At 39.0% G+C, this 24,595-nt stretch overlaps 1 protein-coding gene across 2 annotated transcripts in view; it reads right to left on the minus strand.

Annotated features, from left to right (window-relative positions):
- The window catches only part of MACROD2 (mono-ADP ribosylhydrolase 2), an 879,171-nt gene that overhangs the window by 265,600 nt on the left and 588,976 nt on the right, over positions 1 to 24,595 (minus strand). For both annotated transcript variants that reach the window (XM_062571756.1, XM_062571754.1), the window contains exon 7: positions 17,801 to 17,831. In XM_062571756.1, the coding sequence (XP_062427740.1) occupies positions 17,801 to 17,831 (31 nt within the window). The remainder of the gene's footprint in view (positions 1 to 17,800; positions 17,832 to 24,595) is intronic.

A 24,595-nucleotide genomic window follows, 5' to 3' on the forward strand; every position in this document is an offset into this window, starting at 1 on the left:
GAACAAGTGCTTGTGTAGGTTGCCTGACTTGACACTATCTCAACATTTTCTACATTAAATTTTTACAAGGAAGCATTTTTTTCTCCTAGCTGAGATGCTGCATCATTTCTGCAGAAATCATTTGCCTGGCAAGAGATGAGCTCCATCTGAAAACACGCATCCTCCTTTTTGTCCAGCAGGGTTACAAGCACACCTTATTTGCTTTTATGCTACCGTAGATGTATCAGCAATCAGCTGATACATAGGTATTTTATTTCATTCCAGGTTCTACTGCAGCGACTTTGTGAAGAGAAAGAAAAGTGTATGAAAACTGTCAGCAATTCTACACTTACTCCAAATGTTGCACTGTTTTTTTTGTTTTTTTTTTTTTTTTTTTTTTTTACATTTTCTGTTACCTCAGACCACAACCTTATGCACAAAAGGAGAAATAAATGAAACTAGGAAGAATTTCAGAGATTAGATTTAAAGCAGAGATAAAGATAACTTGCAATTTAAAACTTCAACAACCACATGTGGGAACACCTTTGCATCTCGTACTTCCAGTGTGCTTAACAAGAGCTCTCAAACACTAAAGAGCTACAGAATCCAGGAATAACAGGTAAAATTACTATTTTATCTTTTGGAAAATCCCGACTGATTCTCCTCCAATCTTGATTCTGTTCTTAAGGTCTCTTTCTCTCCTACACTAATTTAAATTATATACCTCTTTGCTAACATCTCCTTACTGCAACACTGCTTTTGACTGAGAAGCCAAGCTCAAGCATCAGTTGCCTTTTAAACCAAGTGACAATAAACCAAGATCAATAAAATATCCCACATTTCATCAGGTTCTTCATCCGTTTAAAAGATCACAGCATTAATTGTCAAACAAGTGTTTTTTTAAATATGATTTCTGCTAATACCCCTAATTTGCATCTCGCTAACAATTAGGCATTTTCTGAGTCTTGCATATCTCAATCAAAAACCAAATTAAATAACTAGCTAGTGGCACTTCCAATCTCACAAATTCAAATCCAATTTAGTCTTGATATGAACTTTAGGTCTTAAAAACACTTGTCTTAAGCAGCGTTTTCAGTTTTCAGCATGTACTCTGAAGCATTGTCAGTGGGTTTTATTTTTTTTTTTTTTGGATCATTATACAAGCAAATGTGTTTTACTTTGGCTAGTATTGGAAATTCCTAATGTTTAGAAAGGTTTAATAAACGTCAAAATTTTCAGGTTAGCCCAATGTTGGCATTTTAGCAAAATTATTTCATTTTGTGAGAGGTCACTCTTCAGAAAATAGGAATGGTTCTCTATGCTGTTTTGAATGATATTCAAACCAGTATGGGAGAAGGACAAATGCCAATGCAAATTACAGTGAGTTTAGTCAGAAAGGATGCCCATATCTGAAAATAAGGAGCCTATGTTATGGTTGGTTAGATCAAGCTGTGAAGGATATGGAAGAGTCGAAATGTCTTGTCCAACAACCCAGCACAAATAAGAAGCTGATCTGGACAATTTAAATGTAGATTTCTTACCACCTGTCAAATAAGCGGGCTTAAAAGACCTGCACTTAAAAACTAGGCATTTCCAGCCAGAGTCTTTAAGTGAAAACTGACCTCCAACCTCAATTTCCTTGTAAATGTGGCAGCAAAAAAAAAAAAAAAAAAAAAAGACTTTATTAAATCTATCTTGTATATGTGCTCAGCATGAGAGGACCCTCACTAGGCCTCAGGAAAACTCTCGTTTCCAGTCAGACAGCTACACTTCACACCACTGTCGTACACACCTAATTCGCTCAAAAAAATGAAATCTCAGGTGGATTACTAAGAGGCATATGGAAAAGCATTTAAACTTACTGGATGGAGAAATACCACTGACTGTTAAGCAATGAAACGAACCAAGGGAGAAAAAAAATAAGAAAGAAAAGAGAGAGAGATCTTTAAGCAGGGGAAGCATAAAAAGAAGGTGAGTTAGATCAAAAAAGGGGTTTTACATAACCAAAACAGAAAGTAAGCATTAGAAACAAACTTACTAACTTCCATTCATTTTATCAGGTCAAACACTGCTCTCCTTCTATGCAATTGCACTCAAGATAGCTTGCTTTAACACAAGACTCGTGCATCTCCAGATCGTGACGAATACCCTGATAATGTTGAGTTGGGTCTAAATTATTTCAGTGAGTAAAAACTATCTCTGTGAAAATCTCCTCTCCATGTCATCATCTTTCCCAGCACAGTCTTCCCCAGATCTCTGCGGAGGACCTATCTGCAGAGAGGGCTCCTTGGCTAGGGAGTAAAACTAACAAATTTCAGTCCTTCACCCCACGCTCCCCAATGCCACGAGCAATCAGTAACTCCACGGGAATGAGTGCTCACGGATGCTGTGCCAAACACAACAGGCACGGTGAAGACACGTCTACTACTATGTCAGCGGGCAACGGAGGTGCTTTTGTTGGATGAAAACATCTCCTTCCCCTCTAAAACCCTGGCAGGTTAATTGACACCTCCATGGCAGAACTCTTGTGGTTCCTCCCCTTAGGTCCTGCGCCCTTCCTCCAGCTAAAAATGTTTGTACTGGAAGTTGGTCTAGATCAGAGCCAGTCAGAGAGATTTTGACTTGACAGAAACTCAGGATAAAAATAGAACTGCTGAGAGGAAGGAAAATTACCAAGGACTATATGCAACAATATCTAAAGAGGTCAGGGGGATTTAGGGGGACCAGATAATAAAGATAACCAAAGAAACAGAGCTTTTACTCTGTTCCATGCAGGAGCTAACCTTGGAGGTAGAGAAGAGCTACTAGCAGCTCTACATCTTAAAATTAAAGAACTGGAAGGAATAAAGTAGAGACCAGACATTTCACAAACTCTCCTGACTACAGTGATAATGAATAAGATGGCAAAGAATCTATCTAAAGGAAAATAAAATTTCATAATATTTCCAGGTCTCTGATTCAGTTTTTGCTCTTTACTATAGATTTCTCTGCCATAAAATATTCTCAGTATTGTGTTTTTCCTCTACACAATTTGAAAGACTGTGAAATGAAGTCATAATAAAATGCAGACAGAAATTATAAGAAAAGTAGAGAACAGAAAATGAAGGCATGAAGGTGCAAATAATTGAGATTAGCATAAGAATTTCTTCAAAAACACAAAAAAGATGATTTGGGGGGGACAGTAAATCGGGTTCGATTTACAAAACTAATCCAAAGTCATTCTACAAGAAACAATTTTGACTTTTACATATCAATTACTAAACAAAAGACCTCCACGAGGTAAGAAAATTTACAATACTAACGAAACAAAACCAATGGGATCGATATATATGTGTATTTGGATTATATATATTTATATATAAGCTTGGTAAAATAATCTTATGCTGCTTGATACATGTATAAATGAAAGCTAGTGAGCTTACAGCGACTACCTGAAGAGAAGAAAAGAATAACAGGTTAAAAGTTTGGTTTATGCAACTGAAACTCTGAATATTACTACTTAAAACTATTTTAGAAATCTAAGAAAAATACAGTTGCTATCTAAAATAATTAAGCTAAAATCAAAATAAGGTATACTAGCGCTCTAATACATGGAGCCATACAACACCACATCCAACTTTCTGCATTTCAATTAAAAGTGTTCTGTGAATAGAGAAAAACAGTGGTGCACATTTGAATGAAAGATAGATCTCCAGAAGTCAGAAGAGTCAAAGAAGCAGGATTTGTATTCCTTAGAAAACTGGAGATTACAATTAGGCCTCACAGAGATACAAAAGACGAGGAGTGAACAGAAAGAATAATTGCTACAAGGTAATCTGAGTTCATACAAACAACAAAAGAAGGCAATATGAACTGAAATTAAGAAAACCCCTCAACAATAGGAATTTGGAAGAATTTCTTTACATAGATTGAAAGAGCAGGTAGGGAAAAAGAAAATCTAAGAATATCAGTCCCACCAGCTTATCTAAATCATTTCAAAATTGGTTAGAAAACTATTTGAAAAAAAAGCAATTGTGAATTAATAGTTCTAACTCAAAGTAGGAAATGATGCATGTGTGAGTTTCTGGGACGTTTCTTATACTGAAATGTTACTATTGCTGCAGCTTCCTCTCAGTTCCCATTAGATTCCACACATGCCTTGTGTTCCATACATGTAAAACGTGTGAAAAAACCTCCTGCTATACCCTACAAATAACTGACAGTTCTGAAAAACGGAAGTACTTTTGAAAAATGAGTGAGCACATGAAAAAAATATTCTAATTTTAACTAAGCAAGCTTAAAGAGGGGAAAGACCTCATCTTCTAAATCCAGTTGTAGCAAGGGAAGATACTACCGCCTCAAGCAGCTTTTGTCTGTCTCCAAGGAGTTCCTCCTCGCTCTGCTCTGCTGGTTAAGATGCTCTATAAATGTCCCTTCCTTTGGTCCAATCAAGAGAGATGGTTAGCTTCAACAGCTTCAATCCTTTTTTTTTTTTTTTTTTTTTTTAAAATATATTTCTTCCCCCAACCAAACCCCTTGGGATTGAGTTGGATTAGCAAGCATCGCTATCGCGTGTGAAGCAGATGGACCGCCAGACCTGAGGATGGCATGACTCCTGGCTTGGGCCAGGCAGCAGGACGGTGCTGGCAGCTGGTGGAGCTAAGGCGCAGACATGGGTGCCTCAGGTGCAGGTGAAACTGGAAGAGCCAAAGAATACCTAGATGCAATTCCAGATAAGTTCTAATACTGCTGTTCCCTCTAGGAATTACCTGCTTCAACACTGCTCAGTGCTCATAAGAACGAGGCTTTTGTAGCTTAAGGTGCATGAAACATTGCAACGTTTAACCTAGGGTGCTTTTTTTTGCTCTCTCCCCCTTTCTTTTAGCACAGTATTTTCTAAAATATACCTGTGAGTCCAATAAGTATTAATGTAATAATCCTGTTTTATAGTAGTGATACTGGAAATCATGGATAGATAATTCAGGATCACATTAAGCACATGCTTACCTCCTAGTGTTTAGTAAACTGATACTCGGATTTATTGTGAAGGAACAGGAAGAGTGTTTCATCATCAGTTTTGGCATTTTGGGAGAAGAGAAGAGCATTTTAATTTAGCAATTCACAGACATTAATGTATTTAGTAGGCTGTGCCAAAAACAAGCAATAAATACCTAGGAGTAATCTAAAAAGCAGAGATCATACATTAAAAGTTACAAAATTAAGACTGCACATGAAATTCAGGCAGATCCATTTTGCTTAATAAGTAGAAACCAATGAAATATGTTGACAGTAAGAGTCATAAAAACAAATAATAAAAATAACTAGATGAGGAAAAAGAATTGTGGAAGGAAGAGAAAATTCAGGACATCAAGAATGACAAGGCGTAGAGTGAAGGCTAAAATATGTTCCAATGCAAATGTCAAGGTTACTTCTTCCTAATCAGAAGCCTTAGGTAGCAAGATATTTTAATAATTGGTGAAAATTAGTCTATTGAACAAACATAACTTCTTTATACAGAATAAGTGGATTTTTTAGTCAGATAATTTCTTGAAATCATAGATAATTCACACATAATGTATCTATATGAACTACAACTCTATGCTTTTATTGACATAACTGCTGATAAAGAAATATTTCTGTCTATTCCATCTCAAAAAGCATTTAACTGGGTTAAGGTCAGTATAAATGCCATGCAATCAACATGGGAAACTTACAGGAAGGTCAACCACCATGAGAAGAAATATCGAGAGACAAAAGATAAGCTAAAAAAGGCTTAGGAAAGGAATTCTTTACCATCAAATGCTTGAAATTCCCAAACTAAAACATCACTGCCCTTAATAAGACACTTTGGCTGTGATTATTAAAGGAATTCAATCATAGAGCAGTTGCATGCTTCCACATCACTTGTGTGTGGTTTTGCAAAACATTTATTGAAAATGGACATGGGAAGTTGATAAAACCCTACGTATGCACATAAATTAAACAGCCAGAGATTCCCATACATTCAATCCATCTTTCATTGTACATTCTACATTCCTTGGTTGCCGGGGATGATAAATTCAAATGCTGTTTCTGATTACCTATATTCAATAACGAGTGACAACTCATTAATCAGGTAGATGGGTGTAAGGGTCCACAACCTGCAGTCTTCATTAGGAACGCCACAGAGGCATCGCCAATATGCGCTCTCATTACCTGCACCATGGCTGACAGCTAGGATTAGAAGCGAGTTCTGAATCTAACACCTTCCTCCAAGATGTGACTGCTAGGTGTCAGTAAAATATTGCTACTCTGAAAACTAGTACATTATAACATATGAAGTCCAGAGCAAAATAAAACAGAAGATAAAACAGAGCACTGGCCAACTATTGGTAAGCATCTAAGTAGCATTACCATTTCTCTTTGTTTTGTTTTTCTCTCTTTGTATTTAGTACTGTGGACAACACACCAACCTTCTTCCTGCTTACTTCGGGAACTAGGCTATATTTTTCTAGAAAAGACAAAATACACCTTTTAATTAGGCAATACCTGTTTAGGAATTGAATTGTTTTCTTCTCTCCTTCCTAATGGCAGAAAAATAACAGAAGACTATAATCAAGTAGCAAACATAGCTCAAAATGTTGTTGGCCTTATAGCGGTAATGTTGCTAATGGCGCTCAGTTAAAGAGCATTCCGGACTTGTAATGGTCTCCTATATTATGTTTACTAGCTACGACAAAAAGAATGGTTAAAAACCTATCAGTGGCATAATGATAGCACCTATTAAGGACACAAGCGTAACTACCTTAGGGTAATTAAAGGCATAAGAAAATGATTAATGTTCTAAAGCCATAAAACTGCATCAGTTGAAAAGCTATTATGTTTGCACTGTCTACAGCTCACAGCCTACATGGGGCAATTTGCACAGCTATGCATTCTGCATAAAACTGATGCTCATTTCTTCCAACTCTGGGTAATGAACTGGTACATAAAGCTTCAGCTACATACTAGACTTTGGTCAATGCTGAAAGAGTTGATTAACTCTCATCCTAAAGATGAAACTGCTTTTTTTTTTTTTTTTTTTTTTTTTTTTAAGATTAGGTTCTAGATCTTCTTTTCATGCATTTTTCTCACCTAAATGCCGAACAGTTCATGCTGTCGTCTTTATTTTAGACAAATTCTTTTGATCACAAAAATAGAGAAATGGGAAAATGGATGTAGAAAACATACTACCAGCTGTCAGCTGGAACCATGTGCTAACATTTCTACCAGTCCTTATTTAGCTCAGGGGTCACGGAACCAGGCCCTCCCATGAAGGACCAACATCACGTTATTCACACTGAACAGGACCTTCCGCAACAAGTGATCAGCTAAGACCAGTAAGTGCTGCTCTATTTGACTAAGCAAAACAGAATTTGGCTATTAACAGAAGAGTGGTCACGATCTCTGATAAGAGATGTTATTTTCCATATGGGATATTACTAGCTCTTTGAAAGTGAAACTTAAATGTTCTTATTCCAGAGAAGAATGAAAATGGAAGAGGAGAGAAAGTCTTCCAGTCTTCCACCACATACAGTAAAATATTACCTTATAAATATTGTTATATATTATTTCTGTTAAAGGGTTCTTTCAAACATTAGCGAGAGAGAGAGAGAGAGAAAAATCAGTGATTTGCTACATTGGCCAAAACTATACTGGAAAATGATAAATAAAGTTTATCATGTAGCCATCACATACATGACTGCAAGCACTCCAGTCTGTTGTATACTATCCCCTCTATCAGCAGCTCTTCAGCAGGGGGCTGACTTCTATGCCGACCGCCCGGCAGGGACGCGGACAGGCTGGCCACATTTATTTCGGCAGTCGCCCTGCCGAGACGCGCTGACCGTCTGACGTAACGCACTTCAGCAAGGTGCACAGATTCGTTTCCGGGTATCTCGCCCCCAGTGAGCCTGAAGGGGAATTTAATCTGTATACCAGTACTGCTAAGTAAACAAAACGGGCGACAACTCTACCCTGTGCAGATGCTGTTAAAAGCTTTGAAACTTTTTAGGTAAAAAAGGTGGATTTTGACACTTTACTGTGTTTCCTCTGCAGTAAACCACGTACATTTTTGCAATCTGTTTAATCTTTCAGTAATGCAGACAAATATTTTAAATTCAACAATAGGATCCCGATAGATAATCAGATATGAAATAATTCCAGAACTACCTGAGTTTTTATTAGCAATAACTAATAATATTTGCATCCTACACAACAGCAGGTTTGGCTTTAGTTATTGGTATGTGAGAAATAATGTCTCAATCCTGAAAACATATGCATGCAATTGATTTTATGCATTGACACAACTTTTAGTAAAATACTCCATTTGCATGAAGTGAAGCATGTATACAAGTCTCACTTTCTACTACCTCAGATAATCACTTAAAATATTACTAATGAACAAAGTGAAAAAATGAACTAAAATCATTGCTAATGATGCCTCCATGTATTTCCAGAATATAGTGCTTAAATGCTATCCTATTAATTCCTTCTTGTATTATCATCAAATAAGTTTTTGTCTGCTGTTACTTTACAAAGTTTTAGGTAGGTCACCTAGGAAATACTCTTCACGACCTTTATTTTATAAACTCTGAGCTAAAAAGGTGGATGCTGTTAATCATATGCCATAAAATAGATGAATATTCTAAAATTCTCTGGTCTGTCAAAACCACATTAGGCATTAGGAAAGGAAAACTAATAGAAGAGCAGCAGGAATAAAAAAAGAGAATTAAACTTCTAAATTACCATGGTATGATATTTCTATTCAATGACTTAGGCTGATGTATACTTGTCTTTGGATTTCATAGAATAATTTAAAATGAAGTAGAATTGGTTTTCCATATCCCCTCCTCTTTCTCTCACAAAAATTTAGCCCATCATAATAGATGCTTCTTTCCATTGTTGCAATTCACTGTATTTTACACTATCATCTTGGGAATCTCACCGTTAGGCAGAAGAAAAGTGAATGAGTTTCCAACAGCCAACAGCACATGCTGGATTTAAAAAAGTCCTTAAGACAAAAAGTTCTCTTCCAGGCCTAAGGCAGCCTTTCATTTACACAGCCACCACCAAAGAACTGCAGGCTGCAAAACTACAGAACCCTTAGAAACAGCATCCTCTGCTTAGGAACAGGTTTAGTCATTCATTACACTGACTTGACTTTTCTATTCTTCTTCTGCTGTGGTTGCAGCTGCCCTTTCCAATGATGTATGGTAGCACTCCTATCTAACACAGAAGCAGAAAAAAGGACAATACAGGGAATGACCCTTGGAGGCAGACACACCTTTTAATTGAATTTCGGGTACTTTGATGAAACACAGAATAGCAAATCTGCTTTGCTGATCTTTTGTTTTGTTTCAGGAAATGAGAAGCTATCTGCCGTAATAATGATGCATTTGATATTTCACAAGCCACCTAAAAGCCCCAAGATTCTCACATGTACTTCTTGTGTACATAGAAGTAACTTTCAAACGCTAAACACGAATGACGGATGACCATGGTAACTTACAGTAAATTCATACATAGGATGACTTTCTGTACTTGCACTAGAGTAGTATTTAGGGTTTCCAGCACTGTCCAGGCTCTATTATGGTAGGTATCGCATAAATTGTACAGTAAGAGACAATGTTTGCCATGAAGAATGTAAAACAGGGCAAAAAAAGGGACAACTCTACAATATTCTGTGATTAGTCTGGACTACAGTATCCCTGTGCACCAGAAATAACCAAAGAATAAGAAAGAGCTGTTGTTTTCCCCAGACATGTTTAATATCTAACATAGTCGTAGAAGTTCAAAAGGATGTAGTTAAAACCTTTAAGGTAAAGCTAATTGATATATATTACACCACAACTATTACTCCTAGTCAATTTTAGCATCTTGGGACTTTTAAAACAATTTAAGGAAACACAAGCACAGACTAATATGACTATGTCATTCTCACAGAAGTTTCAAGGCATGAGTGGAATTCAGTACAAACTGAATATGCCCTACAGTCTGCAGTTGCAAACATCAGATAGAACAATTATTCTGTATTAAAATGACTGTGGGTGATGATCTAGGACTAGAAAACATACCCCTAGGCACTTTTTAAATCTTCTTTTGGCTGCTGAGGTATACAGAACTTGTGATGTATAATTAAGATTACATACAAGACCAGTTACACCACAGTGGCACAAGTAAATGAACTCACCACTACCATGTGTGCATCAGCTCTGGTGCAAGCTTTTGAGCCAAGAAGTAGTTTTACAGCTGCCAAGATTATATCTATTCTTTAACTGGGTTAATTTTACATAAAGTTCACCCTTTCAGGAAAGCTCAACTGCATCATGAAATTTGACTGGAAGCATTAAACTAGTCATCTTTCTTTTTACAATGTTTTAAAACTCAAAGGTAATAGATACTTCATACCCAACATTTTCAGTAATAAAAATGTGCAAGGTGTGAAAAAGGTGTTCTTACAATTGCTAAGTTATCACATGACATTTTTTCAGGAATATGGTTAATCCACAACATGATGTAATCCTTTTACAAAAAATGCTACTTTGCAAAAGCACCTGATGAGATCTCACCATGGATCTGAAATAGTGGGGTCATTTTTTGACAGGAATCTCATTTGTCAGTGAAGAAAATATACCAGAAACTCAGAATTACAGAAAAGCTCAGTTTGGAATGGACCTCTGAAAGTCACCTGGTCCAACCTTCTGGTCAAGGCAGGTGCAATTTCAAACTTGGATCAGGTTGCTCACAGCTTTATAGGCTCCTAAAAGAGTATCTTTGTCTTTGCTTCTGAATGCTGACTTCTCAAGATGAAAAGCTATATAGAGATGTTGTTATCAATAGCAATATACACACACAACTAGTTGATTTAAACATTTGAATAGCTATCCAAATGATAGCCTCATATCTCTTATGAGTTCCGCCTGAAGGTGAGGGGTAATTTCTTCCCTGTGAGAGTGACAGAGCACTGGAACAGGTTGCCCGGAGAGGTTGTGGAGTCTCCTTCTCTGGAGATCTTCAAGGCCCGTCTGGATGCAACCCCGTCTAACATGCTCTAGGTGACCCTGCTGAGCAGGGAGGTTGGACTAGATGATCTCCAGAGGTCCCTTCCAACTTTACTGATTCTATGATTCTGTGATTCTTTCAGTCAATAATTTCCAGGTTGTGCTAAGCCACTTGATTCCATTTTATAAATGTAAAGCTAAATAAAATGAAACAGCGTAATTTTGAACAAGGGCATCCTTCCATAGCATCTGGCTTCCTCCATGATGCCACAGCATGCTCCTTGATCACTAAAGCCAATGCAGATGGTGGGATTTAGCGACAGACTGGGCTCAAAGTTCAGTTTTAGAGACATGTTCATTCTGGGATGGAGGGTAGAAGGAAGAGGAGAAGATTACATCAAAGAAAGCTTTTTCATAATGATAATTGGGCCTTTTACCAGAAAATATTGTCTACTCTATGTACCATGTTAATTTAAGGTCTTGAGCACAAAGTCCATGTATCTTGATTTTCTTACCTTAATTAGATTTATAACAAATTAGATTCAGTCCTGATTGCGTAGAGTTGTAGGACAAACATACAGGACTACCATGACAATATCAACAAGGAAAGCTTGAAAGAGGCAAGTAAGTGATGTAACTGATATACAACTCGCACACAGTTTTAACCTTCATCCTGGCAATAGAGAATCAGCCACTAATGAATGGGAAAGCCACAAATACCAAAACAAACATTATAGCTGATATCAGCAATATGTTTTCAGGATACCAGAAATCTCTTCCAGCTATTTTATATTTTGCAGAATAGTTTGTCTACAAAAAAACTTAAAAAATTCGTGGAAAGAAAGGATAAATGTGTTCAAAGGGTAATATGTTTTTGATGCCTTTGGAGATGTTACTGGCTTTCCAGACTTTACAAAGCCTTGATCTCTTTGGGCTTCCAATGTTTTTAAAGAAAAGAAGTAACTACGGAGTCCCTCTCTCTCTCTTCCTAAAGAGAAAAGGGAAGAGAAAAAGTGAGACCAGGAAGGAGACAAGGAGAAATTACTCAGTGTTTACAAATCTAAGCTTTAGAAGGAGTATTTTTAAAGATGGTCACTAAATGTTGTTTTAATCAAGGTTCATATTTCTCGTCTAATATTCAGCAGAAATGCTCTAAGTTGGACAGTCAGCAAGAACTTCACAATAGATAAATTTCTCGATAGTCCAACTATGATATCCATAAAATGCCAGTTTCCATTGAAAAATAGAGCTTATTAAGTCTCTCTTCTGAAATCAAGTCAGATCTTCTTACTAAATGTGTCATACGAATGTTAATTTTAGACTGTTGAGAGCTCATTGATTTACACTTTCCAGTAATAACTTTTTAGTATTTAAAATGTGAGGAAAGACAAATTAGTATCACAGATACTACACTGTCTGAAATAAGAACACTGTTAAATAATGCATGTAACAAATTTTTTTACAAGTAGTAATTAGATTTCTAGGATTACTTGAATATTACAATAGCCATTTAATAGTTGCTACTATTTTTAATTTTAATAATAATCTCAGTTAACTGGTGATCACTCCCAAAGAAGCAACAAAAAAATGAGTTACAGTAAATCTTCATTCTTGCTAAAATATTACATATCCCAAATTATGAGGTAAATGACAAAATACAATTAACTTCCCAATGAGCTACAAAAAATGTCTGTTAAATCCATACAGTAATGTCACAAATGTTGATGCGGTTGAGGGATGAGGAGCTGTTTATCAGGCTAAAAAATCGGCTTAGTAGTATCACAGAATCTTCTTAAGGGCAAGTTTCTCTATGTCTGCTACTGGATTTTTTACCCACCGCTGCTCACGGACATCCTCTGTGATAATTTTTGTGTCCCCTCACCTCTTTCTTTCTTTCTTTCTTTCTTTCTTTCTTTTCCTTTTTAATTTTACTTCCTGAAGGCCTGTTACTGATGCCCCAGTATTGAATGCTGATGATCACCTTGCGCGTCAGGCCCTTGTGATGGTTGCAGAGACTCACAGCACCCGACCTGAGATGAAGACAAGGCTGCTTTGTGGTCACCTATCATCCTCCTGTGTCTAGCGGCTCTGAAAAATTCACAGCTAACTGCCCTTCTTTGGGCAGAAGGGAGTGCAACTCTTATTAGAACTGCTCATTAAAAAACACATGAAATGCCAATGCAAAATGAGAGATAACAGATGGAAGTAGACTGCCTCAACATTTAGCCCTGCGGCAGGAATTTATGCTGCCTTTGGAGACGTTCGGGTCTGCCGCCCGCCTCAGGCGCTCAGAGGGCTTTCCCCATCCCTCAGCAGCACGCCTGCCCGGCGGTCCCGGGCTGTACTCTCTCCCGGATCGCCTCCCTGGACTCGCTCGCTGCGGATCGGCAGCACGAGCCGGGCGCGGGTGCTGAGGAGGACCCACGGGAGGTCACGCCAGCAGCGCGCCCAGCTGGCGCCCGTCCGAGGGGCCTCTGCCTCCAGGGGAACGCAACGCCCTACGTCGTGCCCTGCAGACAGGCTGCACGCTTCTGCGCGCCAGCTGCGCCGCCTACTTCGCTTGGCTCCCTTTTCTTCCTCCTTGCTTCCTGAGCCTGCTTTTCAGCCTCTCCTTTAGCAGCACATCATAAATCCAGCCTCACAATGTTTTGCCATGACCAGGCCAAAAGCTACAAGTAAGCATTAGTGGCCTGATTTTAAAAGAAATAAGTCTTACTCCAATGTAATAAGGGTGCTTAAAACATGCTGAAGCTGTGCATTTCCACTGCCTAAATCACCTCAGACACACTCTGTGCTTTCAGAGCTTTTGGTCTTTTTCTTCCCTTTTCCTCTCTGCGTTTTTAAAAGAAATGCAAGTGCACATTTTTAACAAAACCCAAGCACTGCCATCATTTTTTTCTCAGAAAGGATAGCTGATAACGTTTTAGTGAAAGCCAAGCAAAGGTAAAATACACAGCTACACAGAGGCAGAAACAAAAAGAAATATCAAATGAAATTTCTCTTCTTTAAATTTTCTCTTTCCCCCCCCTCTTTAGCACTCCCTAAGTCTAAAAGAATATCTATCTACTTGCTTATGTTGCCAGAAAACAGCTTACGCTACCAAGATATTATCTAGGAACAGAAGCCAAACCCTGTATTACCACAAAATAACAACAAGAAAGCAGCAAATAGGTGTGCGTAGCTAGTAACATCTCCAGGTCCTTCCACGCACAGTCTGCCCCATAATCGTCTCTCAACAGAGTATGTGATGGAGCTTGAAAATTCCTGTCCTCTCACATCCAGCTTGCTTTAATTTTGCAGGGCACAATGTTTGTAGTGCCATATCAGACATCCCTCCTCACTTTGCAGGCTGCACACACCACAATCTGTGAATGTCTCCTTAAAGACGTGAAAATGAGGTGCTCTTCCATAAAAACTGCTGCAAGATTGTTACTATTCTTTTTTTTTCTTTCTTTTTTTTTCTTTTTTTTTTTTTTCTGGCCGCATGTCAAACATAACAACACGGTAATTATGGGGAAAGTGGATCTGTAAATGGTGATCACGGTAGGTAGAATGAAAATCTGATACAATACAGCCTAAATTAACTGTTTTTACCCTCTGGCCTACAGATTTGTCTGAAGATTTATTTCTATCACTTTTTTTCTTCTTTTCAAGCAGACAGTAAAATTGTTTTTAAAAAGGGAAGAGAGAAAAAAAGTAAGAAATTCCTTAAGAAGCTAGATGGCCTACAGGAAACCTCTGGTAAGGCCGATGTTGTGCTTTCGCTCGTGTCTGAGTATTACTGAACGACTCCTGAGGACGTGCTGCTTGCGGCGCTGATACCTGGCGATTCCTGGCACCATGGCACAGCGGCGAGCCTCCGGCCCTGCCGCCAAAGCAGCATGACTCACCAAACTCCGTGCTGCTGTCCCAAAGGAAAGCGCTACTGCAACAGGAGAGAGCAACTCCACGGATCCACAGAGAGACTCATCTTCATACCCTTTGCTTTCTTGGAGCGATTATCAGTTTATAAGCACACCAGAGATGCCAGAGATCGCTTAGGAAAAGGTGACATTTTTCTTTCCAGAGTATCTATGGACCTTTCCGTTTTACAAATGATCAGCACTAGGTGCTTGCTACTGCTAGAGATTTAAACCCTCATTTGAAGTCATCAGACTTTTAAAGCAAAGACTCTTCATGAGTGAAATTGTTGCCTGTGCTCTTTAGACAGGAGCATGTTAAAAGCAAAGTTTTAGCTTCAGGCACGGTGCCTTAATGGCAAATGCCTCTGGCCTTCTTGGGGCTTTAACTCGTTCAAGCTGCGACATCTCAAACTCGAAGGATGAAGATGGAGCGTCAGGAGAGTGTTTGGGGAGGAAAGGCAGGCTTTCCCTCCATCAAATTCCATCTCAGGAAAAGCGAGCTGCCCTTCGCCAAAGCCTCACCGGGAGGCTTGCTTTCTTCTTCCTGTTTCCTTTTTATGAGAGAAAAGGAGTGCTCCGCAGCAAGGCAAACCTGAAAGGTTCGCTCTGCAGAGAAGTGCAACTATGATCCTCTCATAATAATAAAAAAGACAAGCAAACCAAGAATTTTAAGACCTTTGAACAAAATGCAATCCAGATTCCTAAACTGGATCCACTCCATCAAACCTTGCAAATGTGTCCACTTCCATTTGGAGGTGAAACTCAGCTTTTAGCCAACAGATTTTGAAGTGAGAGCATTTGTTTGCATGGCTCTAGGATGAAAAATCAGGGCTGTGTGTTTCTTGAATAACATTTTCTTGGCACAGTTCAGAAGTAATTGTACAACCTGTATAGTAATACAGTCTACTTTGGCCACCAGAAAGAAAGTTGACCCACTTGTTTGTCTAGACACTGTCCTTCTAAAGGAATGTGCATTTATAAGGGGAAAAAGCAACAAAAAACAGATGAAAGCATAGCTTTGTGGGGCTTGGGTGTACCTTAAGCCTCAAATATATTATGTAATACAGTTTTAGCACTACAACTGCTGTCAAGCCTTCTTGAAAATATTGATGCCTCTAGTCTGATGCAGCATCCTGTGTTTAATTGCTCCACTTTCCTGCAGTACTTTTCACTGTCTGGAAAGAAGGCTATTCCCACGCTCTCCAGCTAAGTTTTTTCCTTTTTTTTTCACTGTCAAATAGAAAGCACTTATTAAAATGTAAACAGTAAACTCAATTAGAGATCATATTCCAAAATGAACAACAAAAAATAGCATCAGAAGACTAGAATACTCTTGCAGAAATATGCCATACTTCTTTTACAAAGGTGAAAACAACAAATGATTATTGAAACAGCCTCTGCCATAACTATTCTATGTTTCAGAAACACCACAGCTTTCTAGTTAAAATCAACATTAACTTCAAGAAAAACACCTGTTACCTCAGGAAAGGAAACTGAAGTTTGTAAACAGAGATTTTTTCTAACTCTCCTCTCTTACATTATATCATATTCCTCACCTGCTAGGATGATTTCTATTAACCATGCCAATTCTAATAAAATGAACTACTATTATTTGTACATGTAATTTACCCAGATCCCATATATTTGCATCATGTCTTGCCTACTTTTGTAAACTAGCAATAGAAATATGCCCATGTCAAGATTTCAAGAACAAGATTTAAGTCAAAGCCTTGAGAACTAGAAGGCCAGTAAAGGCACAAGAGATGGATCGAAAGGGCTAAGGGGGAGCTATATCTGCAGCCAGATTCATATCCAGTAACTTTCAGTGCTGTAGCAACAGCATCTGTATGTTCTTCTGGAATAATGAAAGTGCAGTTCTAGCAGAAACAGGTACAGCAGTACAAGTAATTTAGGTTCAACCTAAATTGAAGACTAATTCATATTTATCATCATCAAAACAAGCAGTGTTTAAACAAGAAGCTTTTACATTTTCCGTGAAAAACAAGAAAAAAGTATAAGTACATAATCCAATTTTTTGAATTTTCCTCCATCCATAATATCTAATCAGTTAATCCTTAAATTACTTCAGTTAAAAAGATAAAAATCGTTATATATTCACACAGCAACAGCATTGTCATACTCCTGTGGTACTTGATGACTTTTTTTTTTTTTTTTTTTTTTTTAATTTGCTGCTTAGCTGGTTTGTCTAAAACACTTGAATTAGTACGAGTAATCCAACCTATCACCATTTGTATGCACTTATCACAGCTATTTGAAAGAAAAATCAGCTGATATTACTTCTAAACCAGAAAATGTTTTTATCCCCTGATAAATTTGCACCTCCTCTCCTAGATGTCTCCATATTTCTTTTAAAATATGGAACTGCTTGCTTTTTTCCTCCTTCAAATATCATGCCTGCTTCCTTCACAGCATCAACCAAAAAAAGAGCTGGCTAGTAGTTTGGGCTTGCCTTAAAATTGCAACAAAGTAAATGATGCACTTTCATAACAGTCCTTTCCCTCCAACTCTTCAGGCAGCATTTTGGATATAAATCATTAAGTTAAACACGTGGTAGCAAAACTTAAGAGAGCTGAGATAATTTTATGCTATTCAAGCAAGCTTGCTTGAGGAAAATGTACTTTTTTCCCAGTCTGGGGCATCAAGAAGCCTTGTTTGCTTGCCTTTTGGATGGAAAGGTTGGTCGCAGGCCGTGGGAGCTGCAGAAGAGCCACCACAGCGCTGCTGGCTGCACAACTGCACCAACCCAGCACAGCAGCATCCCGGCATGGCACAGCCTCTGCTACGCAGTACCAACACCAAAACCATAGAAGAGACACCTGATGTGAAATACCACTCTTCAAAATAGTAATAAGAGGAAAAATTGAGTAAGCAATAATGTACATCTAAGGCCTTACTTACCATAAATTCCTGTTGAAATACAGGGGAATGCCTGTAAAACAAATGAAAGGGAAAAAAATCAGTGGGATTTCTGTTTTCTGAACTTTCTATCAAAATCAAGGATATTTTTAAGCATCTGTTTTTCAACACCAAGAGATTATGTATTGCAGCCCTCCCTGTTACAGCATTCAATTCACAGGCGTTTTCGTGGCTTTATGTGAAACATACTCTGTACGGTTTTTTTGCTGCCCTGTTAATAAAGCTGCAGTCTATCCCTCCCCTCAAGCTATCAGCAACCCAGAATCGTTATTAAAACTTCCTTTTGAGTTAAAAATTAATGCCTTGAGCCAGTAGAGTAGAAAAGAGTCTTATCCCTTAGTATAGTCAGACAGCGTTTCTTCAGTGGTAAAATACGCTCAGACATCGTCCTTTTGGATGCAGGGGCTTCCTCTTTTAACCTCACTTCTTCCCAGGCCGAAACACAGTGTCTTGGTTGGAGTCAGAGGCCTGCAAACTGGTGCGGTGAGAGGCCCGAGAAGGTGGCGAGCAGAAGGAAAGGGAACCTTTCTGCGCCAGCTTAGGCACCAGAGAGCGCATATCGTGCGACGAAAGACAGCTACTAAGAGAAAAAACATACACCCTGCTAGCAGGAATAGCAATCTGCTTTTCTCTTAACTGGACGTTTTGTCTAGAGATTTGCATTTCTGCAAATCGGACTCAGCTTTCCACTGGAAGGAACCAAAGCCGTGCTACCAGCATGGCTTCACAACACAGAGAGAGATGGTCTCCTCATCTGCAGGCGACAGGTGATACCACCTTTGCCTCCGGCCAGGAGCACAGCTCAAAGGTCCAGGAGCACCTGGGACAGAAGTCTCAAGTACCTGCCCTCCAGCTTGCACCAGATCCCCTGGCCAGGAGTCACCATGCAAAAGAAAGGAATTCTTTGTCAGTCCCGCAGGCAAACATTATTCAAAGTTAATGCTTGCTTTACATTTAACCGGGGAATTAATTAGGGAACGGTGATTAAGAAAGGAGAGGTCTAATGGAAAGAATACGTCCTCCAATCCCCTCTGAAAATGCTTAAGTCAAATACAGCCGGGTAGAATTATAGTCTCATTCCTTCTCACAGCCACTACAGCTTACATCCTGAAAAATACTTAGCTTTTTAGTTTGTACCCAATAAATCACAATGAATTGGCTCTCTAAGGAAATGAGGAATGGAGTAAAAAAATGCATATGGTTACAGAGCTCAGGCTGAGGTGGCAACAGACCCGGCTGTGGAAATAAAAAAAAAAAAAATAATAGTAAAATAAAAAGAAAAGAGGGAAGCAGAAAGGATGGTTTTATGCAGACTAACAACAGATTTTAAAGTTTACCACTCTGGAAATTTCAGATGTTAAAAGGCATAGTTATTCTGAGTCCAAGTGTCTCGCTCCAGATGGACGGCAGGTGCCTCACCTACTGCTCGGGTTCCGGGGAAGGAGGACGCAAGGACTCGGGCAGGCGCTGCGCCGCTCCGGCGAGACAGGGCTGGCCGGGGCCTCCGCGCTGACCCGTAAGGTACTCCCGAGACGGGCGGCAGCGCTCCGCGGGGCGGCCTCGGCGCGGCGGCCGCCGGAGCCTCGCAGACGCCCGCTTTGCTCCGCTTCTCTTGCATCGCATGGCGGACGTTTTTACCACGTTTGGTTGCTGCCGTTCACAGACTACGCAGCTCTGAGGCTCTTCAGCGATCTTCACCTTGCAGTTCTGGTGGTGTGCCTAAGAGCTGTTTAGTACACCTATTTTAAAATTACAGCGCAGACACAGCATAACCGCAACCTTGCTTCCAGTTTCCATCCTGGACCCGAAACACATTTGAATGAAGCTGCAAGAGTGTGTAAAATCTCATCTGGCTCCTTCCGAACACCCGTCTGTGGCCATAACGGAGACGAACTCCGCTCTCTCCCTCACTGAGAGATGATCACAGCGTATAAGCAGCAGATGCAATTTCATAAAATATGACAGTGCTTTTACTCATTCTACAAAGGCCTACACCTGAGATCACCTGTCAACTGTATTTCTTCTCGACTCCTAGGGAAGCAAGTTAGTCTAGATGCCAGGCTGAAATTACTGGCAGAGCAGTAATGGTGAGCTCACAGCATGGATACCAACACTGTACAATATTTGGCTGATAGACAAAAGATGTTGAAGTTTCTAACCTTTTCTGTGCAGAATAGTATCTTAATCATATATTTGATTTCAATAAAAAATTCAATTTCACATCGAGATATATTCATTGCTATTACCACAACAAAATATTTCTCATCTTAATTTGTTGCAAGTGACTGCTATTTATTGACTAACCTTTACTTTCTTTGCTACCAAAATAGTGTTTGGGGGCTAATAAGAAAGGCTATCCTGACAACACTCTAAATGGATAAAACTCTGGAACAAAACCCAAGTAATAATAGCAACCACTTCATACTGCGTTGCTACCATCATCTAGAGAAGGAGGCCAAATCAAGTCAGCTCCGTGTATACTGCAGAATTGGAATTGATTTAGTTCCTTTAGGAAAGGATGTGAGTACCTACTCTTGTACTTTTTAATCTCGTGTTTCTTTACTAAGATGGTAGTGCTAATTAGGATGAAATGTAATGCAGTTTCATGGGGAACATTTACAATAGTCGCCATGTGGAGGCCAAGTTGGACTCTGAGACATTTCAACAAAAGGGAGTTGGGTATTTAAATACTTAAGGGCTTGTCTACAGCAAGGGGTTCTAGTTCACACTGAGCTGCAATGTATTAACTGTTATCTGTTAGGTGAATACAATCGCTGTGTCTACATGACCAGATGCCTCCCACTGCAGTCCTCATAATTGCTTCCACAGAGCAAGGACTTTCTTTAAATTAAGTGCTCAGCTTTCTGAGTGGGCATCCCATTGTCATTTCTGCCGTGTACAATGTAAATACTTTTTTTCCAGCAGGCAAAAATTACATGAAATACAAATTGAACCTTCTCTGATTTCTATTGCATCACCTCATGAATGGAGACTATAATTAATGTTCATGCTTGACAGCCATTCCCTCAAGCAACTTTCATTACTGAATCTTCACAGAGAGCTCACAAACTCCTTTTTAAAAAGTCCTTATTTTCACCAAAATTATAAATAGGAATAGTTTTTAGTTAACATGACTAAAAAACTAGTTGACTTTGTTTAGTATAATAAAGTCAAAATTTCTTAACCTTTTGGGGTATAAGGTAGCTAAATGTGTTCCATGCAAAACAGTAGCATAAGCTAACACAGTAAGCTTCAGGGTAACACAGATTCTCTCAGACAGAAAAATCTGGTCTTGTGCTTTATACTTTCAGAGCAGCTTCTTCCTGGTCAGTCTCCTTGCTGGTTTAGACTTGCAATGCAGCTGCAGAAAACCTCTCATATGAGCTTGCAGATTTTAAAAAAGACTGCTACTCTCAGCATCTCTGTCTGGAGGAGCAGAGGAGCAGCAGTAGACTGTCCATGCAGCAAACTCGCTCTGTGTACCCATAGCTCTCTGGGATCTGTGATGCAGGCATGATGCTAGAGGAGGAGCAGACAGCCAACTCTAGGTAAAGATGCAGGCAAGCAAATGGCTTGCTCTTTTTTGAGCTCCAGAAGTTGCCCCTTCATCTCTCTGTCCCTTTCCATAATCTGAGGAAGCAGGCAGCCTTTGCTCAGTTATGGCAATGTCTACCTGTGTCAGCCCATGCTGGTTACATCCCCTTCCTGGTCATCTTCCTTCAGAGCGTCATGAAGGTTCACATGATCCTGAGCGTTGCAAAGAGTTATCTGTTCCGATCCTCTTTTTCTAACCTTCTTCTCTTTAATTTGCCTGCCACTGGAAGCTTGTCCTCGGTTTTGGCCTTTACATTGCATCAGTGCAACTGTATTTTCCATGATGGTCAAGAAGTGCAGTTGTTCTTTATCTGTTTTTTAAAGACCAAAATAATTAACCTATCTTCCATTTTGAAATACTATCCATACAGCTTTTTAGTAGCATTAAGAAACTGCAAAAAACACTAAAATCCAGACCAAATAAAGACTCCAAAATAAAGCTCCAAATCCAAAGTGCGAAAACATTCTCCATGTCAGATGCACAGAAACTTGAATCCTCGCTTCAACAAGAAGAAAGTGTCTCATCTAGCCACTCAGAGGACCCAACCCAAAACTCAGCCAGTCTTCTGGGTACCTAGGTGACTACACTACCTTTGATATTCTGTTATAGGTGTTGTAGTTCATTGTTTTTAAAGCTGGAGCCAAGCTTTTGTTTTCCAGTTTCCTTCATTTATACCAAAACATTACAGTAGGATGAGCTCTTCTGTGTAGAAGGCATTCACATCCTAAAAAGAGGATATTGAGCACCTTCGCTAGATTGCTGGTCATATGGTTGGTGATTGCCTCATGCACTGAAGTGTCGGCTGAGTGGGCAGAGAGAAAATTGCTTGTTAAGAGCCCTGATGAATCCGCGCTGCTGTGACACACTGGGGTGAATGCAAGAGGGACTCCACAGGGGTTTGCAAGGGAAAGCTACCTACGCTAGAAAAAGCTCTGCTTTGTACAGTTAAAGTTAAAATATAGGACTTTCTGTACCTTAAATTCCCATGTGACTTTCAGAAAGTTGACTGTAAGATAAATAAATATTTATAATGATTCCGAAGAACTTCATGGATTAATAATGTCCTGCTTTTCATGTCACTTTACTATGCCTATGACTTTTTACATGCATCTAAACCAACATATCTTTATTGTGTAAATAAAATACTTTCTGCCAGAAAAAAAAGTCTAGCTATCGTGCTGTAAGTATCTTTTAACATGCAACAATCAAGAGCTACCGCAAATACATGATAGTGTTCTGAAGTGCTGTTACCAAGACTGTAGCGCAATGTTATGGAAGCTAAGTATCAGCTAAACCACAAAGTAAACTATTTTAAAAGGTATCAGTTGTTAGAGTAGTAAATCACTTATTCTCATAACATTTTATCATTTGAATCCTAGTGGGTGGAAAAGAGATGTGGGGGGAATATAGCAGGGTAAGTTTACTATTCAGAGCACATGGTCATGGTGCTACAAAGGCTGGGAATACAGAAGAGCTAGATCAGGAAATGGAAAGGGGATGAGATTTCTGTTTGGCTGGACATAAAGAATTTTCAGCTGCTCTTTTTTGTTGGTGACATGCATTTTGTAGTTCTTACTAGCAGACATCACTCTAAGTGTGGCTGATATTTTGAGATGAATTGTGGTTATCAGTCTAGACTATGAAATGGAAGAGAGAGCATGGTCATTGAAGCCTTATAGATGACCTTTAAATTCCTTCAGTGCCAACACATGATATTTAACTTCTAGCTGCACATGCTCCAAATCTATTGCAATCATTATTTTGAACATACAACAAAGGGATTCAAATCTAGAAGGCCTTCAAGTTCATCCATTCTCATCGTGGCAGCATCCACCCGGACAGTTGGTACACATATACACAATACCAGGCGTGTATGATAGTACCACTTACCTACTGGGGCCCACTGCCCGGAGTGCTTCAGTAGAGCATTAAGCCCCAGTACTCCCATACTCCTCTTAGGTTAAATAACAAATATATCTTGGCTCTGGTTTATATTCTTGAATTTCTTGCAAAATGCTTGCCATCTCTTGGTTTTGGCCAAAGGATGACGAACATGCAAGGCTTGACCTTGTCTGGTCTCCCTCTTACAATGCCTTTGGATACATTCCTATAACAATCTTCTCCAGAGCTCTCAAAATATCCACCTCTCCCCAGGGAGCAAGGAAATCCAGATGCCACTTCGCCATACCGCAATGCTGACAGCTCCCTTGTGCCGACACTGACTAGGGGCATGCAATGGCAAATGGCATCACCTATGCCAGCAGCTTGGCAGCAGGCTGATCTACAGAGCTCTAGGACAGCGAAAGGGGCTGAAGTGCACGAGGCAGCACCAGTCAAACAACAAGCAATGCCAGTTAGCACCAGGAAAACCAGTAAATTACTATCCCTTTTCTCTGCCATAACCATTAGTCTGCTTCAACTTAAGTGCTCCAAGTCACTATCATCTAAACCCAATTACAGCATCATTTTTCCATGTGCGTGAACTAACTTCAGTATCAGCAACACCCACTCCTGTAGACCTGTCCAAGCTCCTTTTGCAAATGAGTTCCTTAGATGCTTTTGAAAATTTTGTTTCATAAAGTCATATGACTCCAAAAAGCATACAAAGCTATAAATTTGGCGGCTATTCTACTACTACTTGAACTGTACAGAATATTCACTGAGTAACTACTTAAATATTTAAGGTAGAAGTAACATGAAACATTTAGAGTTAAGTTTCTATTACCTTTACTAGAACAATTAACTTGCAAAAACAAACCACTTCATAAACCACCAAATAAAATACCATCCTATCACCTTTTAAGAATCCTTATATGGATATTTGGAATAAAATAAAAACTTATATTATCTGCCAGTCTTAATCTTCTGCCATGAGTTCTATATTTGTTACATTTCTGAGCTGTAATTTAATGAATAACAGATTTTGCAAGTGACTATCATTCAAAAAAAAAAAACTTAGTAATAGAAAACTCTAATGCAATTTCACATTCTGAAAATAAGAAAAAATAAATGGAAGAATTAAATACGAGAATGTTTAAACTCAGCTTTCATTACGCAACATATTAGCATGTTTATTAATCTATCTTCAAAGAATACCAAAGTAGTAATTTCCACAGAAATGGAAGTGTTCTTCTGGATACAACAGATCACATACAAACATTTAAACATTAATATAAACATTA

This window comes from Rhea pennata, chromosome 3 (assembly GCF_028389875.1).
Source record: "Rhea pennata isolate bPtePen1 chromosome 3, bPtePen1.pri, whole genome shotgun sequence".
Taxonomy (NCBI): Eukaryota; Metazoa; Chordata; class Aves; order Rheiformes; family Rheidae; genus Rhea; species Rhea pennata.